Source organism: Electrophorus electricus, chromosome 13, assembly GCF_041902795.1.
Source record: "Electrophorus electricus isolate QZ-2024a chromosome 13, ASM4190279v1, whole genome shotgun sequence".
In the NCBI taxonomy this organism is placed as follows: Eukaryota; Metazoa; Chordata; class Actinopteri; order Gymnotiformes; family Gymnotidae; genus Electrophorus; species Electrophorus electricus.
Window position 1 is genome coordinate 864931 of NC_137509.1, and position 21421 is coordinate 886351.

General features: G+C 46.1%; 1 protein-coding gene across 1 annotated transcript in view; it reads left to right on the forward strand.

The window, feature by feature from the left end:
* The first annotated feature begins 577 nt into the window (after positions 1-577).
* The window catches only part of ptprn2 (protein tyrosine phosphatase receptor type N2), a 227339-nt gene continuing 206495 nt past the window's right edge, over positions 578-21421 (forward strand). Inside the window, exon 1 of the mRNA XM_035519848.2 lies at positions 578-932. Within this exon, the coding sequence (XP_035375741.1) occupies positions 854-932 (79 nt within the window). The 5' untranslated portion in view covers positions 578-853. The remainder of the gene's footprint in view (positions 933-21421) is intronic.

Below are 21421 nucleotides of genomic sequence, written 5' to 3' on the forward strand. Positions count from 1 at the left end.
GATAATGATCTACCGGCCCGCTCACGCGAGAACGCTTACATGTTAATGATCAGCTCCCACCCTTTGGACGTTTAGGTATGTTTAAACTGTAGTCACGGATAGGGACATAAAGACGATTGTTCTCTTAACATTTTAATACAAATAAACCACGAAACAGGTCCTTGGACAGGGCCAAACCGCGAGCGCGTTGAGGAGTGCCGGCCTGCTCGGCTTTGCAGGCTAATGTGGTTTTGAATCCAAGCGGCGCTCTCGCTAAAAATTCAAGTTTCTAAACGTTAGGTTTAAATGAAGCTGACGCCATCTTTAAGTTCTGAACTTGGCTTACTTCACAAAAATACTTTACGCAGTTGCTCAGTAATCCCCCATGAATAACAGATAAGCTTTGAGTGCTTTCAAATTATTTTGCCAATCAGGGCTAGAACTAAGTACAATAAAGTACTTTATACCGGTGTGTGCAGCCCTCATAACTTTCAAATCGTGTACGATATTAATAACAGTAACAGAAGCGAAAGCTCAGCGGTGATCTACAAACTTCCTTGTCCGTGTGTGCGCGCGCGCGTTGGCTTTTAAGCGAGTGACGTCAGCCGGCGAGGAGGGGCGCTGGCGCGCGTCGCTGTCCGAGGTCCTGAAATCTCCCAGCGCCTGCAAAAGAGTTTAGGGCTCGCGATCCCTGAGCACTTCTCTCTTCGTGCTTACGTTCTTGCCCTCGCGCTTACCTCCGCGGACCTCTTCGCCCCTGCCGCTCACCTGCCCGTCCGTCTCCGCGGCGCTCGCTCTCAGCTGGTGCTGGCACCTCTCGTCGAACCTTTGGGCCATCATGCTGAATTAAGCACGGTCGGAATCGCGCGGTAGAATGGAATCCGCGCGTGCGGCTCTTCACGCCTTTCTGTTCGGCCACATGCTCGCGACTGCAACCGCAGCCGGAAAATTTGGTAAGTTATCTTCGTGAACTCCCACTTGGGCTAAATGTCCGGCGTGGGTCCCGCTGCCTCCTCGGGGAAGGGCTGAACCGGGCTGCTGCGTGCTTGCTGTATACTCGTCATATGGGACTAACCCAGTCATTACGAACAGTGGTCAAAAGTGGCTTTTCCACTACTGCGTTATATCGTAAATGCAGTGACCAGCCAAGTTCGCCTGGTTATCGTACGTGCTCTGTGGTCGTTATTCCGCGCTGCTAATACGTTGCTGCGATCTGAGTCCTGGGCTTTAGATCTTTTGTTTGCACACAGGATGTTCTCCCAGCGTGCTGTAACACTCCTCTGCTCGCTCAGGTGGAGAAACCATTCCATCGCTGCCCCGGCGCACTGCATTTTCCTCTGAGATGTGGCCTGTTTTCTGCCGGGAGAGGCGTGCCGGGAGGGAACAAACAGAAAACCCTCCTGCCACGCGGACAGACGATTACATAATCTCGTTACGCTCCGTGCAAATATCTTGCCAGGATTCGTCTCGAACTGCGAGGGACGTGTAGCGCGACAGAACGCGAGCCTCCTGTGGGGAGCATCTGTCTGCTGTGGTCTCGCGACGCCCGTACAACACGTACAAATACTTTCAGCACGCGCCGACAACTCGAGCCGTTTTGTCGGCGCTTCCGAACGTTCGTGACACTGGCGTTTGTTGCGTCATTGAGGGGATTAAACTAAAGGATGTGCGCGACTCGTCACCCGCAGGTCTAGAGCAGCCGCTCCGGGTGTGAAGTGGCCCTATACGATGGGTCTGGAACACACCCTGACTACTGCTTCCTCAGTGTGGCTCTAGGCAGTTCGCCATGTCGGAATTGTAGTGCGCGCGGTAACTTCCTTCATAACAAGAATTATTTATATATATTTAGATGTGTTTGTACATTTTTATATATTGTTTCTGAATGTCTACACACTTTTGTTAACTACAGCTCTGGGTTGTTGTTTGTTTTGTTTTTTGACACTCCAACGTTATAAGTAGGTGAGTGAGTTTTCCTCTTGTGAAGTGTGTGGTGAAGCATGTACTGCAGATACTGGTTCACGAACAGCTCCAACACAGCGTTCACCCAGAACAAGCTTATATCAGGACTCAGAGCCTATCCCAGCATGCACTGCTCAGGCTTGTCTCCTCCTGCTGTAATGAAGGGTTGATATCTACCTGACAAGCAGCTCCAGGTGTGTGAACCCAAGGAAAGCAAACCAGGAGGGTAACGCCAATCATGTCAGGACCTTTATGTTGTTCTCTACTCTTAGATGATGATGATGATGATATTTTTGTTTTCGTTGTTGTTGTGTTGATTTTCTGAGGTGGGTGCAGCTGTCTAAGTTATGCATCCATGTGGCTCATGAGTTAATTGTGGCAGGACTGAAGGACCATGGAAAACAAGCAAACCCAAAACCATTAAACCAAATCCCATAAACCCATCAAAGGCATTAGAGTCTGCAGCGTGTTGCAAAGTGTCCAGATGAGTGCAGAGGATGCTGGGTAATCTTGGGGAGTTTGGTGACTTCTGTAAGAGGAGGAGAGAGGGTTCTGAGGTGGGCTCTGCGCCGGGCACCAGGGCTGGCGTGGCTGAGGTTGTTGGAGCTGGTTGTCTGTGATGAGTGAATCTAGTCAGGGACTGAGTCAGTGGAGACCCAGACCAGATCAGGACCAGACTCTGATTCTGATTAGGGTTAGGATGGAGACTGGCCCTGGATAGCTCCGTGTGTGTGTGTGTGTGTGTGTGTGTGTGTGTGTGTGTGCGTGCGTGTGAGTGTGCGTGTGTATGTAAGAGCATTTTTACTAATTCCCACTGTGCGTTCTCAGTGTTGTCATCTGTTGTCTGTGTGTGCGTGTGTGTGTGTGTGTCATGTCATGGCTTCTTTGAGTAGAACAGGGGTTGCTGTCCAATCCACTTGAGCTATAAATACCACTGAGGAAGTGAACAGCCTTAGAAAGAAGCTAATAAACCAGCCAGCAGTCTCTCTCTTTCTGACTGTCTCTCGCTCTTTCTCTCTCTCTCTGTCTGTCTCTCACGCTCTCTCTCTCTCTCTGTCTGTCTCTCGCGCGCTCTCTCTCTCTCTGTCTGTCTCTCGCGCTCTCTCGCTCTCTCTGGCTGTCTCTCTTGCACACTCTCTCTCTTGCTCTCTCTCTCTATCTCTGTCTCTCTCTCTCGCTCTCTCTCTCTCTCTGTGTCTCTCGCGCTCTCTCTCTCTGTCTGTCTCTCGCGCTCTCTGGCTGTCTCTCTCTCACGCTCTCTGTCTCTCTCTCTCTCTTGCGCTCTCTCTGTCTCTCTCTGTCTCTCGCGCTCTCTCTCTTTGTCTGTCTCTCTCTCTCTGTCTGTCTCTCTCTCTCTCTCTCTCTGTCTCTGTCTCACTCTCTCACTTTCTTCCTCCTATTTATCTTTGTTCCCTCTCTCTTCCACTCTTTCTCTTTCTTCCTCAGCTCCTCTCACACTCTCTCTATCACTTTGTCTCTAACTTTCCATCTCCTTTTATGTCATTTTTAAATCCATCTTTCTTTTCTTCTGTCAAACACACATGGCTCATACTTAGTGTGTGATTGTTTCTCTGTAGTTTATGTCTGCTTGTAAAACCCTTAAACTCTTGACAGTCTGCATTATGAATGTAACGGAAGCATTAGCCCCGAGCCATTGCTCACTGTCACACACCACTGCATAATTCATCCTCTGCTGAAGTGTAGTGGAGGTGGGTTGTGTATTAACACTCTTCTCTTTATGTGTGTGTGTGTAGTGGAGGTGGGTTGTGTTTTAACACTGTGTGTGTGTGTAGTGGAGGTGGGTTGTGTATTAACACTCTTCTGTCTGTGTGTGTAGTGGAGTTGGGTTGTGTATTAACACTCTTCTGTGTGTAGTGGAGGTGGGTTGTGGATTAACACTGTGTGTATGTGTAGTGGAGGTGGGTTGTGTATTAACACTCGTGTGCGTGTGTGTGTGTGTGTAGTGGAGGTGGGTTGTGTATTAACACTCTTCTGTCTGTGTGTGTAGTGGAGGTGGGTTGTGGATTAAAACTCTTCTGTGTGTAGTGGAGGTGGGTTGTGTATTAACACTCTTCTGTGTGTAGTGGAGGTGGGTTGTGGATTAACACTCTTCTGTGTGTAGTGGAGGTGGGTTGTGGATTAACACTCTTCTGTGTGTAGTGGAGGTGGGTTGTGGATTAACACTCTTCTGTGTGTAGTGGAGGTGGGTTGTGTATTAACACTCTTCTGTGTGTAGTGGAGGTGGGTTGTGTATTAACACTGTGTGTGTGTAGTAGAGGTGGGTTGTGTATTAACACTCGTGTGCGTGTGTGTGTGTAGTGGAGGTGGGTTGTGTATTAACACTCGTGTGTATGTAGTGGAGTGGAAATGGGTTGTGTATTAACACTGTGTGTGTAGTGGAGGTGGGTTGTCTATTAACACTCGTGTGTGTGTGTGTGTGTGTGTGTGTGTGTAGTGGAGGTGGGTTGTGTATTAACACTGTGTGTGTAGTGGAGGTGGGTTGTGTATTAACACTGTGTGTGTAGTGGGGGTGGGTTGTCTATTAACACTCGTGTGTGTGTGTGTGTGTGTGTGTGTGTGTATAGTGGAGGTGGGTTGTGTATTAACACTGTGTGTGTAGTGGGGGTGGGTTGTCTATTAACACTCGTGTGTGTGTGTGTGTGTGTGTGTGTGTGTGTGTAGTGGAGGTGGGTTGTGTATTAACACTGTGTGTGTAGTGGGGGTGGGTTGTCTATTAACACTCGTGTGTGTGTGTGTGTGTGTGTGTGTGTGTATAGTGGAGGTGGGTTGTGTATTAACACTGTGTGTGTAGTGGGGGTGGGTTGTCTATTAACACTCGTGTGTGTGTGTGTGTGTGTGTGTGTGTGTGTATAGTGGAGGTGGGTTGTGTATTAACACTGTGTGTGTAGTGGAGGTGGGTTGTGTATTAACACTGTGTGTGTAGTGGGGGTGGGTTGTCTATTAACACTCGTGTGTGTGTGTGTGTGTGTGTGTGTGTATAGTGGAGGTGGGTTGTGTATTAACACTGTGTGTGTAGTGGAGGTGGGTTGTGTATTAACACTGTGTAGTGGGGGTGGGTTGTGTATTAACACTCGTTTGTGTGTGTGTGTGTGTAGTGGAGGTGGGTTGTGTATTAACACTGTGTGTAGTGGGGGTGGGTTGTGTATTAACACTCGTGTGTGTGTGTGTGTGTGTATAGTGGAGGTGGGTTGTGTATTAACACTGTGTGTGTAGTGGAGATGGGTTGTGTATTAACACTCGTGTGTGTGTGTGTGTGTGTGTATAGTGGAGGTGGGTTGTGTATTAACACTGTGTGTGTAGTGGAGATGGGTTGTGTATTAACACTCGTGTGTGTGTGTGTGTGTAGTGAAGGTGGGTTGTGTATTAACACTCGTGTGCGTGTGTGTGTGTGTTAATATAGTGGAGGTGGGTTGTGTATTATCACTCTTCTGTGTGTGTGTAGTGGAGGTGGGTTGTGTATTAACACTCGTGTGCGTGTGTGTGTGTATATAGTGGAGGTGGGTTGTGTATTATCACTCTTCTGTGTGTGTGTGTAGTGGAGGTGGGTTGTGTATAAACACTGTTCTGTGTGTGTGTGTAGTGGAGGTGGGTTGTGTATTAACACTCTTCTGTGTGTAGTGGAGGTGGGTTGTGTATTAACACTCTTCTGTGTGTGTGTAGTGGAGGTGGGTTGTGTATTAACACTCGTGTGCGTGTGTGTGTGTGTGTGTGTGTAGTGAAGGTGGGTTGTGTATTAACACTCGTGTGCGTGTGTGTGTGTGTTAATATAGTGGAGGTGGGTTGTGTATTAACACTCTTCTGTGTGTGTGTGTAGTGGAGGTGGGTTGTGTATTAACACTCTTCTGTGTGTGTGTAGTGGAGGTGGGTTGTGTATTAACATTTGTGTTTGTGTGTGTGTGTGTGTAGTGGAGGTGGGTTGTGTATTAATACTCGTGTGTGTGTGTGTGTGTGTAATGGAGGTGGGATGTGTATTAACACTCTTCTGTGTGTGTGTGTGTAGTGGACGTGGTTTGTGTATTAGCACTCTTCTGTGTGTGTGTGTAGTGGAGGTAAGTTGTGTAATAGCACTCTTCTCTGTGACAGATGTGGCGGTAACAACTAATTGACATTATCAATAACATTCATAACAAAACATAGATGGCAGCAACATGTTATTGATTACAGGCTTAATGATGTTTATGGCCCTGTTCAATCATTTGATTGACAGAGTGAAAAGGCAGATAGCAGAGACCACAGTATAAAACCATCCATGACCCACAAAACTAAGACATTTTCCTGTAAGATAAAACTCAGTGAGTGGGCATCACAGAGAAAACACCCAGGAGCTGACAGAACATCCAACATCAGACATTACATCCAAGATCTGACATAACACCCAGATACTGACATTGAGAAACAGCTTTACTGATCACAGACAACTTTTTAGTTTTTAAAACTCTATATTCAGTATTTTATTTTTGTATAATTACTGTTGTTTTATATATGGTGATGTCATGCCTGGTTACCTCTGTTTCATGTGCTGTGATGACATCACATGAGTGATTATTACTTTTTCACATGACGTCACTTGAGTGGTTACTGCTGTTTCACGTGTGGTGAAATCACGTGAGCAGGTACTGCTGTTTGACGTCTGATGATCACACGGCAGATCTATATCTGTGTGTCTCTCATATCAGATTTAATTACATGATGTTACCAAACAAAAAAAAGCTATTTAATGTGTCATTCTAGAAGCAATTATTTGAACAGCCATGCAAAGTCCTTACAAACCAGCCCAGGGTGTCAGCGCTGTGACTGCAGTTCCAGCTTGAATATTTCTGTGCTGTTCATGGAGTAAAAGAATGTTTCTGAGAGAAGTACAGAAGATATTTTGTTAAGCTCTTGATAAATGTCCCCTCTTCTGCAAATCTAAATTAGAACAAAGAGTGTAATATAGTGTTCTACATGGACTGTTTACTCGTTAACAGTGATAAGTGACACCAGATTATGATTTGATTGTTTATTTAGTCAATTATTTGGCTCTGTAAACCCAAATTGTTCCAGACCTGAAGGGGGACCGGACTGTTGCCAAGCAACACAAACATTTCCCTGCGCACTAGTTTGCTACATTAGTCTGTCACTGCAGACCAGCAACTTTGTTTCATGTTCATTTATCTGTTTTCATTTATTGTGTAACCAGTGGAATAAGAGTGTGTTGGGTGATTTGAATGTGTAGAGTGTGTTGAGTGCAGCTTTGGTGGCTGGTGTGATTGCTGGTGTGAGTCAACAGTAAAGTGTGTAATATAATGACCGTTAATGTAATTAACAGTTAACAGAACACACCTGTAGAGTTCAGAGTCCCAGTGCTGTTATACTCTATATCAAAAACCGTGGAAAAATCCTTGTATTTATCATTTGTTGATTGAAACTGTGTGTAACCAGACTGTACTTTTCCTTTCCATGATTAATTTATTAATTGAAACAAAAGAGAACCATTAATTAAGGAAATAATAATTTGTTGCAGCCATGTTCGAGTGCTGTCGTTTAGTGTTGAGTAAATATCCTTCAGGTCAGGGTGTGAGTGTTGAGTAAATGTCCCTCAGGTCAGGGTGTGAGTGTTGAGTAAATGTCCCTCAGGTCAGGGTGTGTGTGTTGAGTAAATATCCCTCAGGTCAGGGTGTGCGTGTTGAGTAAATGTCCCTCGGGTCAGGGTGTGAGTGTTGAGTAAATGTCCCTCGGGTCAGGGTGTGAGTGTTGAGTAAATGTCCCTCGGGTCAGGGTGTGAGTGTTGAGTAAATGTCCCTCGGATCAGGGTGTGAGTGTTGAGTAAATATCCCTCAGGCCAGGGTGTGCGTGTTGAGTAAATATCCCTCAGGTCAGGGTGTGCGTGTTGAGTAAATATCCCTCAGGTCAGGGTGTGCGTGTTGAGTAAATGTCCCTCCGGTCAGGGTGTGAGTGTTGAGTAAATATCCCTCGGGTCAGGGTGTGAGTGTTGAGTAAATATCCCTCAGGCCAGGGTGTGCATGTTGAGTAAATATCCCTCAGGTCAGGGTGTGCGTGTTGAGTAAATATCCCTCAGGTCAGGGTGTGCGTGTTGAGTAAATATCCCTCAGGTCAGGGTGTGCGTGTTGAGTAAATGTCCCTCCGGTCAGGGTGTGAGTGTTGAGTAAATATCCCTCGGGTCAGGGTGTGAGTATTGAGTAAATATCCCTCGGGTCAGGGTGTGAGTGTTGAGTAAATGTCCCTCAGGTCAGGGTGTGAGTGTTGAGTAAATATCGCTCAGGTCAGGGTGTGCGTGTTGAATAAATATCCCTCAGGTCAGGGTGTGCGTGTTGAGTAAACGTCCCTCGGGTCAGGGTGTGCGTGTTGAGTAAATGTCCCTCGGATCAGGGTGTGAGTGTTGAGTAAATGTCCCTCGGGTCAGGGTGTGAGTGTTGAGTAAATATCGCTCAGGTCAGGGTGTGCGTGTTGAGTAAATATCCCTCAGGTCAGGGTGTGCGTGTTGAGTAAATGTCCCTCGGGTCAGGGTGTGCGTGTTGCGTAAATGTCCCTCGGGTCAGGGTGTGCGTGTTGAGTAAATGTCCCTCGGGTCAGGGTGTGAGTGTTGAGTAAATGTCCCTCGGGTCAGGGTGTGAGTGTTGAGTAAATGTCCCTCGGGTCAGGGTGTGAGTGTTGAGTAAATATCGCTCAGGTCAGGGTGTGCGTGCGTGAGTGTGTGTGCGTGCGTGCGTGCGTGTGCGTGTGTGTGCGTGTGAGTGTGTGTGTGTGCGTGTGCGTGCGTGTGAGTGTGTGTGTGCGTGTGTGTTTCTGTGTGTGTGTGTGTGTGTTTGTGTGTGCGTGCGTGCGTGCGTGTGTGTGTGCGTGCGTGCGTGTGTGCGTGTGTGCGTGTGTGTGTGTGTTTGTGTGTGCGTCCGTGTGTGCGTGTGTGTTTCTGTGTGTGTGTGTGTTTGTGTGTGCGTGCGTGCGTGCGTGTGCGTGTGTGTGCGTGTGTGTGCGTGCGTGCGTGTGTGAGTGTGTGTGTGTGTGCGCGTGTGCGCGTGCGTGCGTGTGTGTGTGTGAGTGTGTGTGAGTGCGTGTGAGTGCGTGCGCGTGCGTGGGTGCGTGCGTGCGTGCGTGCGGGTGGGTGCGTGCGTGCGTGAGTGTGTGTGTGTGTGCGTGCGTGAGTGCGTGTGTGCGTGTGTGTGTGTGTGTGTGTGTGTGTGGGTGTGTGGGTGTGCTGGGTACAGAAGGTGTGTTTTGACACCATTCCAGTGGTCAAATTACCGCAGCTCTCCACACATCACACACTACCTCTATTACACACACCTTTCTTTCAACATTGATTAATAATTAACTAACCAGTCAAACAATCAATAAGTCAATCTATTGGTTCAGAAACACCCATTCCCCTCTGTGCTAGTGTGTTATGTGCTCTCTGTCTCTCCTCTCTCCCTATCTCTGTGTGTGTGTCTGCATGCGTGCGTGTGTGTGTGAACGTGTCTGTGTGTGTGCCTGCGTGAGCACATATGTGAGCGTGTGCGTGTGCCTGTGTGTGTGTGTGCGTGCGTGTGAGCGTGAATGTATGTGTGCGTGAGTGTGTCTGTGTGTGTGTGTGTGTGTACGTCTGTGTGAGTGTGTCAGTGTGCACCTGTGTGCGTGCGTGAGTGTGTGAGTGTGTGTCAGTGTGCATGTGAGTGTGTCTGTGTGTGTGTGTGTGTGTGTGTGTGTGTGTGTGTGCTTCAGGGCAAGAGTTCACTCATATACCCCTCACACTCATATACCCCTCACACTCATATACCCCTCACACTCAAATACCATCACACTCATATACCCCTCACACTCATATACCCCTCACAATCAAATACCATCACACTCATATACCCCTCACACTCAAATACCCCTCACACTCATATACCCCTCACACTCATATACCCCTCACACTCAAATACCCCTCACACTCATATACCCCTCACACTCATATACCCCTCACACTCAAATACCATCACACTCATATACCCCTCACACTCATATACCCCTTACAATCAAATACCATCACACTCATATACCCCTCACACTCAAATACCCCTCACACTCATATACCCCTCACACTCATATACCCCTCACACTCATATACCCCTCACACTCATATACCCCTCACAATCAAATACCACCACACTCATATACCCCTCACACTCAAATACCCCTCACACTCAAATACCATCACACTCATATACCCCTCACACTCATATACCCCTCACAATCAAATACCATCACACTCAAATACCCCTCACACTCAAATACCATCACACTCATATACCCCTCACACTCATATACCCCTCACACTCATATACCCCTCACACTCAAATACCCCTCACACTCAAATACCCCTCACACTCAAATACCCCTCACACTCATATACCCCTCACACTCATATACCCCTCACACTCAAGTTCAAATTCAAGTTCGGTTTATTCGTCACATACATAGTCATACACAGTATAACTCGCAGTGAAATGGTGGAGAGTGCTCTGTCCAAACTGAGGAAAAGAAACAGGGGTGCATAGAGAAAAATAAATATATATGCAGATAAATATATATACTCTATGTATGTACAAAAATATATTAACAATGTATGTATATTATGATTATATACACAATGTGCAATGTATATGGTTGGGTATATATGTACACAATCTACAGAATGTACAGATCCATTTTGTATAATAACATATCTACAGTTGTTGTGTAACAGGGTAATTGAGTATAAATCTATATATACAGATGTACAGATATACAGTTATGTTACATGGTGTTGGTGGTCCCCACAGTTTATCAGTTTCCCTGATTCAGGGCCCGAATGGCCTGTGGGAAGAAGCTCCTCTTCAGCCTCTCTGTCTTGATCTTCAGGGAGCGGAAGCGCCTCCCTGACCTCAACAGAGTGAAGAGTCTATTGTTGGGATGGGTGGGGTCGTTCACAATTTTCCTGGCCTTGGTCTGGCACCGCTTGTAGTAGATGGTCTGCAGGTCAGGAAGTTCCGTGTGAGTGATGCGCTCTGCTGAACGCACTACCCTTTGGAGTGCTTGTCTGTCCTGCTTGGTGCTATTCCCAAACCAGACTGTGATGTTCCCCGTGAGGATGCTCTCGATAGTGCAGGTGTAGAAGTTCCGCAGTACCTTGGAGGGCAGTCTGAAGTCCCTTAGGCATCTGAGGTGGTAAAGACGCTGACGAGCCTTCTTTGCCAGGGAGTTGGTATGGCGGGACCAGGACAGGTCCTGCGAGATGTGAACTCCAAGGTACCTGAAACTATCTGCTCTCTCCACCGTGGTTCCACTGATCCTCACAGGTTGGTAGTGCCGCACCTGCTTCTTGCTGCAATCCACGATCAGCTCCTTTGTCTTACTGACGTTAAGGAGGAGATTATTTTCCTGGCACCAGTTTTCCAGGTGTTTAATCTCCTCCAGGTAGGTCCTCTCGTCGTTGTCCGAGATCAGACCCACGACAATGGTGTCGTCAGCAAACTTGACAATGATGTTAGAGCTGGAAGTGGCTGTGCAGTCGTAGGTGTACAGTGAGTAGAGCAGGGGGCTTAGGACACAACCCTGAGGAGCTCCAGTGCTGAGGGTGAGGGTGGATGAGACACAGTTGCCCACCCGTACTGATTGTGGTCTGCTGTTAGGAAGTTGGAGATCCAGTCGCACAGGGATGTATGCAGTCCTAGATCCTCCAACTTAGTAGTGAGTAGGGAGGGGATGATAGTGTTAAATGCTGAACTGTAGTCGACAAACAGCATTTTAACATAATTTCCCCTCCCTTCGTCCAGGTGAGTCAGTGTAGTGTGGAGCAGATGTGCAATTGCATCGTCAGTGGAGCGGTTGTGGCGGTATGCAAACTGCAGTGGGTCCATGGAGGCTGGCAGTGAAGATGTGATGAAGTCTCTGACTAGCTTTTCAAAGCACTTCATCACGACTGATGTGAGGGTGACAGGGCGGTAGTCATTGAGCTCGGAGGGTCGAGGTTTCTTCGGGACGGGGACGATGGTGGACCGCTTGAAGCTGGACGGGACGATACCGAGCGTGAGGACTGCTCCGTCCACTCCACTCAAATACTATTACACTCATATACCATCACACTCATATACCACTCACACTCAAATACCATCATATTATCGGGTGTAGGTGTATGTGTGATTCTGTGTGTTATTGGGGGTGGGTGTATATGTGTGTGAATCATATACCTCTCACAATTAAATATACTCATATACCCCTCACACTCATATACTGCTCACACTCATATACTGCTCACACTCATATACCCCTCAGACTCAGATACCCCTCACATTCAAATACAATTACACTCATATACCCCTCATGCTCCAATATCATCACACCCATATACCCTTCACACTCAAATACACCCACACTCATATACCCCTCAAACTCAAATACCCCTCACACTTAAATATACTCATATACCACTCACACTCATATACCCTCCAGACTCATATACCCTCACACTTATATACCCTCGAACTCAAATACCATCACACTCATATACCACTCGCACTCATACTCCTCACACTCGTATACACTCACAATCATATACCCCTCGCACTCATATACACTCACATTCAAATACCATCACACTCAAACACCCTGCACGCTCATATACCCCTCACAGTCAAATACCCCTCGCACTCATATACCCTCACACTCATATACCCTCTACAGAATAAAAGGAAGAGTGGTATTTGTAAACACAAGGCTTGGTTATTAATGACCTTGTGAGATGCAGCTCTGACGTACTGGACAGTCATAACATTAATCCCTCTGTCTCCAGGCAGGAAGGGCCAAGTTCAGTAACAAGCTCTTACTCGGGCACCTGGTTCTATTTAGTTATTTGTTGAGGTGGTGGAAGAAAATGTGGCTTTAATGTTTTGGCTTTTCACCTCTGATGATGTTTCTAATGAGACATGAGTTGAAATCTCCCGTTTAAGAGGCTGCTAATTTACACTCAGGTCATGCTCTCTGTGTCTGAGCAGAAACAACAATGCTCTCCTCATTCTCTCTCTCTCTCTCCTGGATTCAGTGTTTCTGAGTCTACGATTTTCCATCTCTCCTAACTAAATGGCCTTTTGGCAGGTTGATCTGAGAAACCTGGATGGTAGGACAGTGCTGGTCACCCTCACACCGGATGTGAAAAGGCTCACACACAAGTGTGTGTGTGTGTGTGTGTGTGTGAGTACAAGTGGCCTTGGGCACCAAGCGTGTGTTCAGCTGTGTGTGTGTGTGTGTGTTATTGGGTGTGGGTGTATGTGTGTTATTTGGTGTGAGTATATGTGTGTTCGTGCGTGTTATTGGGTGTGTGTGTGAGATCAGGTGTGGGTGTATATGTGTGATTCTGTGTGTTATTGGGGGTGGCTGTATGTGTGTGATTGGGTGTGGGTGTATTTGTGTGATTATGTGTGTTATTGGGGGTGGGTGTATGTGCGTGATTTTGCATTTGTTATTGGGTGTGGGTGTATTTGTGTGTGTTATTAGGTGTATATGTGTGTGATTGTGTTTGTTATTGGGTGTGGGTGTATGTGTGTGATTGTGTGCATTATTGGGTGTGGGTGTATTTGTGTGACTGTATGTTATTAGGTGTGGGTGTATTTGTGTGATTGTGTGTTATTGGGTGTGTGTGTATTTGTGTGATTGTGTGTTATTGAGTCTGGGTGTATGTGTGTGATTGTGTGTTACTGGGTGTATGTGTATGTTTGTTATTTGGTGAGGGTGTATGTGCGTGAATGTGTGTGTTATTGGGTGTGGGTGTATGTGTGTGATTGGGTGGATGTTGTTGGGTGTGGATATGTGTGTTTGTGTGTGTTATTGTGTGTGGGTGTATGTGTGTTATTGTGTTATCTGTTGTGGGTGTATGTTTGTTATTGGGTGTGGGTATATGTCTGTTATTGGGTGTATATGTGTGATTGTGTGTGTGTGTTATTGGGTGTGGGTGTATGTGTGTGATTGGGTGGATGTTGTTGGGTGTGGATATGTGTGTTTGTGTGTGTTATTGTGTGGGTGTATGTGTGTTATTGGGTGTGGGTATATGTCTGTTATTGGGTGTATATGTGTGATTGTGTGTGTGTGTTATTGGGTGTGGGTGTATGTGTGATTGTGTGTGTGTGTTATTGGGTGTGGGTGTATGTGTGTTATTGGGTGTGTTATTGGATGTGGGTGTATATGTGTGATTGTGTTATTGGGTATATGTTTATTATTGGGTGTGGGTGTATGTGTGTGTTATTGGGTGTGTTATTAGGTGTAGGTGTATGTGTGATTGTATGTTTTATTGGGTGTGGGTGTATGTGTGTTATTGTGTGTTATCTGTTGTGGGTATATGTCTGTTATTGGGTGTGGGTGTATATGTGTGATTGTGTGTGTGTGTGTTATTGGGTGTGGGTGTATGTTTGTTATTGTGTGTTATTGGATGTGGGTGTATATGTGTGATTGTTATTGGGTGTGGGTATATGTGTATGATTGGGTGTGTGTAATTGTGTGTGTTATTGGGTCTGGGTGTTTGTGTGTGTGTGTTATTGCATGTGGGTGTATGTGTTTGATTATGTGTTATTGGGTGTGGGTGTATTTGTGTGATTGGGTGTGGTTGTATGTCTGTTATTGGGTGTGGCTGTATATGTGTTATTGGGTGTGGGTGTGTGTGTGTTATTTGGTGTGGGCATATGTCTGTGATTGTGTTATTGGGTGTGGGTGTATGTGTGAGATTTGGTGTGGGTACATATGTTTGTGAATGTTTGTGTGTTATTGGGTATGGGTGTATTTGTTTGATTGTGTTATTGGGTATGGGTGTATATGTGTGATTGGGTGTATGTTATTGGGTGTGGATTTGTGTGTTATTGGGTTTGGGTGTATGTGATTGTGTGTGTTATTGGGTGTGGGTGTATGTGTGATTTGTTTGTTATCTGGTGCGGGTGTATGTGTGTGATTGTGTGTTATTGGGTGTGGGTGTATATGTGTGTTATTGGGTGTGGGTATATGTGTGTGTTATTGGGTGTGGGTGTATATATGTGAATGTGTGTTATTGTGTGTGGGTGTATGCGTGTGATTGGGTGTATGTTGTTGGGTGTGGATATATGTGTTATTGGACGGGGGTGTATGTGTGTTATTGGGTGTGCATGTATGTGTTTGTGTATGTGTTATTGTGTGTGGGTCTATGTGTATTATTGGATTTGGGTGTACTTGTGTGATTGTGTATGTTATTGGGGTTGGAATATGTTTGTTATTGGGTGTGGGTGTATGTGTGTTATTGTGTGTTATCTGTTGTGGGTGTATGTTTGTTATTGGACGGGGGTATATGTCTTTTATTGGGTGTGGGTGTATGTGTGATTGTGTGGGTGTATGTTTGTGTTATTGGGTGTGGGTGTATATGTGTGTTATTGGGTGTGGGTGTATATGTGTGTTATTGGGTGTGGGTGTATCTGTGTGATTTGGTGTTGGTGTATATGTGTGATTGTGTGTGTTACTGGGTGTGGGTGTATGTGTGTGATCGTGTATGACTGGGTGTGTGTGGGTGTATGTGTGTGATTGTGTGTTATTTGGTGTGGATGTATGTATGATGGTGTGTGTTACTGGGTGTGGGTGTATGTGTGTTATTGGGTGTGGGTGTATGTGTGTGTTATTTGGTGTGGGTATATGTGTGTGATTGTGTGTTATTGGGTGTGAATGTTTGTGTATTATTGGGTGTGGGTGTATGTGTATTATTGTGTCTTATTTGGTGTGCGTGTATGTGTGATTGTGTGTGTTATTGGGTGTGGGTGTGAGTGTGTGTGTGTGTTATTGGCTGTGTGTGTATGTGTGTGATTGGATGTGGTGTATGTGTGTGATTTGGTGTGTTATTGGGTGTATGTGTGTGATTGGGTATGGGTGTGTATGTTATTGGGTGTGGGTGTATGTGTGTCCTTTTGTTTTATTGGGTGAGGATCTATGTGTGTCATTGTGTGTGTTATTGGGTGTGGGTATATATATGACTTATTGGCTGTGGGTGTATGTGTGTTATTGGGTGAGGGTGTATTTGTGTTCTTTGTGTTATTTGATCAGGGAGTGTGTGTCATTTTATTGGGTGAGGGTATAGGTGTGTGATTGTGTGTTATTGGTTGTGGTTGTATGTATGTTATCACGTGTGTAGTATTTAAGTGTAAATAATGTCACTGTTGGTTTGCTACTGTTTAAAATAGGGCCATGAATTACTGGGTTATAGTGTACATTGTGTGTTTGGACATGTGTGTGTGCGCGCGCGAGTGTGTGTGTATGTGTTTGGACGTGTGTGTGTATGTGTGTGTGTTTGGACGTGTGTGTGTGTGTGTTTGGACGTGTGTGTGCGCACGAGCGTGTGTGTGTATGTGTGTGTATGTGTGTGTGTATGTGTGTGTGTGTGTGTGTGTGTGTATGTATGTGTGTGTGTGTATGTATGTGTGTGTGTATGTGTGTGTGTGTGTGTGTATGTGTGTGTGTGTGTGTGTGTGTGTGTGTGTGTGTGTGTGTGTGTGTGTGTGTGTGTGTGTGTCTCCCCAGTCTGCCATCGTGCTCTGCTCTGTGTGTCTCTGAATTCAGGTCACCCGTTTTGTTTATTTTTACCTCCGCTATGTATCAGTAGTTAAACAGGGCTGTGGGGAGATGGGAATTCTTCTCTGGCCTGTGTAGACCTCACTGTACACACTTCCATTAAATATCATCCTCTCACTAAACCCTAAAACACAGCTGGGGAAACAGAATTAAACAGAGAAAAAACAGCAATGGAAAGATGCCAGAGGACAGTGGAGACACACCCAGAGAAAGAGAGGGACAGACAGACTGCTTACTCCTTTGGCTGATCCACATCCAGTAGCAGATAATACAGGTAGTACTGTAGATTTGGACCACAGCCACTGGGGTCCTTATCTGACCTGAGCCCAATCACTGTAGATTTGAACGGAAAATGGACAAACGACACAGAGGACAAGACGAGCAAATGCAGGACATTAAAGCATCTTTCACATGGACTCATGGGCAGCATAGAAACATGCATGCAGTTCAGAACCAAGACGTTCCTCACCTTCGCGATTACTTTCTCTCATATACCTTCTCACAAAGCCGAGCAGGAATAGACAAGGCTATATTAACGGAGTCTTGTAGCTCCTAAACCTGCTCTTATATCAAAGCAAACACAAGAATACCAATTAAACCACTCTGACAAGTGGAACTGCAGAAACAGTGCACAGAGCTCAGAAAACAACCCAAACAAAGCACTGGATCAAATATGGCACCCACCAGGGTGGATGTCTCTGTGTCTTCCTCCCATCACCAACGTTATGTTTGGTTTATTTAAGCGCAGTTTATTTAAGGGCAATGTTTATATTGGACATTTATGTACCACCATGACTTTAGGGCAGTGTTTATACCATCATGACTTTAGGGCAGTGTTTATACTGGACATGTATACCACCATGACTTTAGGGCAGTGTTTATACCACCATGACTTTAGGGCAGTGTTTATACTGGACATTTATACTACCATGACTTTAGGGCAGTGTTTGTACTGGACATTTATACCACCATGAGTTTAGGGCAGTGTTTGTACTGGACATTTATACCACCATGAGTTTAGGGCAGTGTTTAGACTGGACATTTATACCACCATGAGTTTAGGGCAGTGTTTAGACTGGACATTTATACCACCATGAGTTTAGGGCAGTGTTTAGACTGGATATTTATACCACCATGAGTTTAGGGCAGTGTTTAGACTGGACATTTATACCACCATGAGTTTAGGGCAGTGTTTAGACTGGACATTTATACCACCATGAGTTTAGGGCAGTGTTTTGACTGGACATTTATACCACCATGAGTTTAGGGCAGTGTTTAGACTGGACATTTATACCACCATGCGTTTTTCCACTGTGCGTGTGGCAAAGCCTGCAGCATGTCACTGACTAATAGCGGAAGAACAGAGATCACAAGCAGCCCCCGTCACTGCCAGATGAGCTGAGGGAGTTCTCCACTCACTCTGAGCCCATCTGCACTAAACCTCAGAGAGCTTCCAGTCATACAGGGTACAGAGAACACTGTGTCCACTGTGTCCTTGGCACGTCTCTGGCGAGAGAACAGCCTAAGAAGGCAGCCAGCCCAGACAATGTTCCTGGATATGCACTACGCATTTGCTCATCAGAGTTGTTGATGTGGTGCAGACATATTTAGTGTGTCTCTTCTGCAGGCTTCTGGGTCTTCCTGCTTCTAGATCTTCTCCATTGTACCTGTCCCTCAGACAAGCACAGTCACCTGCCTCAATGGCTCACTCGCACTAACTTAGATTGTGATGAAATACTTCAGCAGGTCAGTCATGTCCTGAGTCCAGGGGACCATTCCAGATACTTTAGACCTACAGTTTTGGTGATGCAGTCTGCATGGTCATCAATACACACTCACACACCCAGAGGGCAAAGAGACCTATATCAGAATGCAGATAATCAGCTATAGCTCCACATTGAACACAGTCTCTGAGACAGCACATAGGACAGAGGACGTGGGTCTGGTGGCCTGGCGCCAGGACAACAGTCTCTCCCTGAATGTAAACAAGACCAAGGAGTTGAGTGTTGAGCCCAGGAGGAGGGTAGAGCTGTACAGAGCTGTACAGAGGTGGAGATGAAGTGAGGGGAGGAGGAAGAGCAATGGAGAAAAGACAGAGAAGAGGAGGAGAAAAGATGGAGGAGAGATGGAGGAGTTTAAGTTGATCTTGAACAGAACCAGGGACTCCACACCAAATGCTGGGAGGCACTCAATGAACATAAACACACATTAATAAACAAAAATACAAACATTTACAAAATCAAATATATAGTTTAGAGGAGCTCCAATACATTCTGGGAAAACCAGGAATCACTACATTCATCATATAGCTTAACAATTAAAATGAGCTCATTTGAGAAACCATTTTGAAAAACACTACAGCAATGTCCCAACAAATGGAGAGCAGGGAGATGATGGAGGAGATGATGGAGGTGATCCTGGACCATCTAAGAATTGAACGAGAACTGGGGGAAGAGCTCAGAGATTTAAAACCCAGAAAAACCAGTAGAAGTAAATGACATGATAGAAAACAGTGACCCCAACACTATATTTTGACCCTATATTATTAAACATGTGCATCACTGAACTGGCTGAAAATCTGAAAAGCTAATGAAGTTCCTGACCTCACTATAGATGACACTGCATGTCTACTTCATACAGATGACCTACAGATGACCTAGAGCTTCTTCACCTTCATGAGCGAGAGTACAACTTTTTTTCCCTTTCAGATTCTGTGAGAGTAACAATCAATCACCCTGGAAAAAATGAAATACAGGAACGTGTTTACCAGCGAGCACAGCCTGACCAGCAAGCACAGCGTAGCCAGAGAGCCAGTGAACCGACTGCAGGCAGACTTGCTTCTCAGGCTGAGCTCCCACAGCCTCCTGGGAGTGGTGGAGACATAGCTGTGCTCCATAACCCAGTATCCCAAATATGAAACGATTAGAAACCCATTCTAGAAGAAATTTTGCAGGGTTTGCCCTGAGTGTCTGAGGAACTGCACTGGCTCTGGGGAGAGCAGGGGACAGCCCCTCCCTGAACACCACCCCTCCTGAACACCACCCACCCCTGAACACCACCCCTCCTGAACACCACCCCCCTGAGCACCACCCCTCCTGAACACCACCCTCCCCTGAACACCACCCCTCCCGAACACCACCCTCCCCTGAGCACCACCCCTCCTGAACACCACCCTACCCTGAACACCACCCCTCCTGAACACCACCCTCCCCTGAACACCACCCCTCCTGAACACCACCCTCCCTTGAACACCACGCCTCCTCAACACCATTCTCCCCTGAACACCACCCCTCCTGCACACCTCCCCTCCTGAACACCACCCTTCTTAAACGCTTGACCGCTCTGCATTAATTAACAGCCACTTCCACTTTGTATGGCTGTCTCATGTAAAAGATCAAGAAATGTCACGTTAAGTTCTTTAATGAGGTGTCTAGCTCTGGCAGACGTGTAGTCTGGCACTGCTGGGAGAGTGGAGTCTTCTCCACCTTCTCCACCTTCACCTCACACCCCAGCAGAGTGGAGGACGAGTCCTAAAACAGCCTCACGTGGCCCAGAGCTCAGGGGAACAGCCCGTGTGTGTGTATCCATATTACTGTATATGGTAACAGGTACCCATAGTTACTGTAGAGAGAGGGAGGAGGAGGGGAGAGATAGAGAGATGGTGCTTATGTTCTCTGTTGTCCTCTCGAGGACATTCTGTCATTTCCTTGTATTTTATTACAGAAGTCCTGCTAAAGACTTTTTGCACACACACACACACACACACACACACACACTCAAATTGACACTACTTCAAAGCCTTTCCTCCTACTGTCCCCTCTCATTCAGGGTGTGAGTGTGTGTCTGTCCTCATCAGTGGCCCTCTGTGTGTGCGTGTGTGTGTGTGTGTGTGTGTGTGTGCGTGTGTGCGTGCGTGTGCGTGCGCGTGCGCGTGCGTGTGCGTGTGCGTGTGCATGTGTGAGTGAACAGGGAGATGTGCTTACAGTGACAGGAATTCCAGTAAGCAGTGTAGTGTGTGTGTGTGTGTGTGTGTGTGTGTGTGTGTGTGTGTGTGTGTGTGTGTGTGTGTGTGAACAGTTAAAGTAAAGGTTAGGTTTTACTTTTGTCATATGGTCACTGATAAAAAATGAGTTAAACACTAGGTCACATTTCTTTTAGGTTCAGGTGTACATGACATTTTATTATAAATATGGCTCAGCACAAGAGTGTGTCAGTGGTGAGCTGGCCGATTTGTCCTGCTGGATTCATTATCACATGTCAGTCTGGATGACAGTTGTGTGAACGTCTCGCTGTATCAGCAGTAGTCAGAACCAGAGCTGAGGTGTCCCCCATAACACCTGCGTATGGGACAGTTGTCCCAGTTTACCCTCCTCTGTTGAGCAGCACTGCAGGGTAACAGGGCCATTTCTGTCTCCTGTGTGTCGGTCGTCCAGAGGGGGCAGTGCTCTCACATGCAGATCCCTGTATTAATGTCTGCTAATGGAGTGGGTGGATACTGTAGAAAACATCATGTATACTTTATTACAACACACACTGTAATAATCACATGACTACATGATGATGTCAGTAAAATGTTCAGGATTGTGATATCAGTAATTCTGGTCTCTCCCATTTTATAGACTGTAATATCTCCTTTCTCTCTCTCTCTCTCTCTCTCTCTCTCTCTCTCTCTCTCTCTCTCTCTCTCTCTCTCTCTTCCTCTCCCCTCCCATCCTCATTAAACACAGGCACATTATAAACATCCTGTATTCTGGAGGTAAACAAAGATTTGATTATAAAACTGCTTATGAGTGAGTTAGACTGTGGGAAATGACCAACTGTCATGTGCACTAATCAAAAAGTGGTGTTACCATTTGAAAACATACATCCATTTTAGCCAATTTTTAAA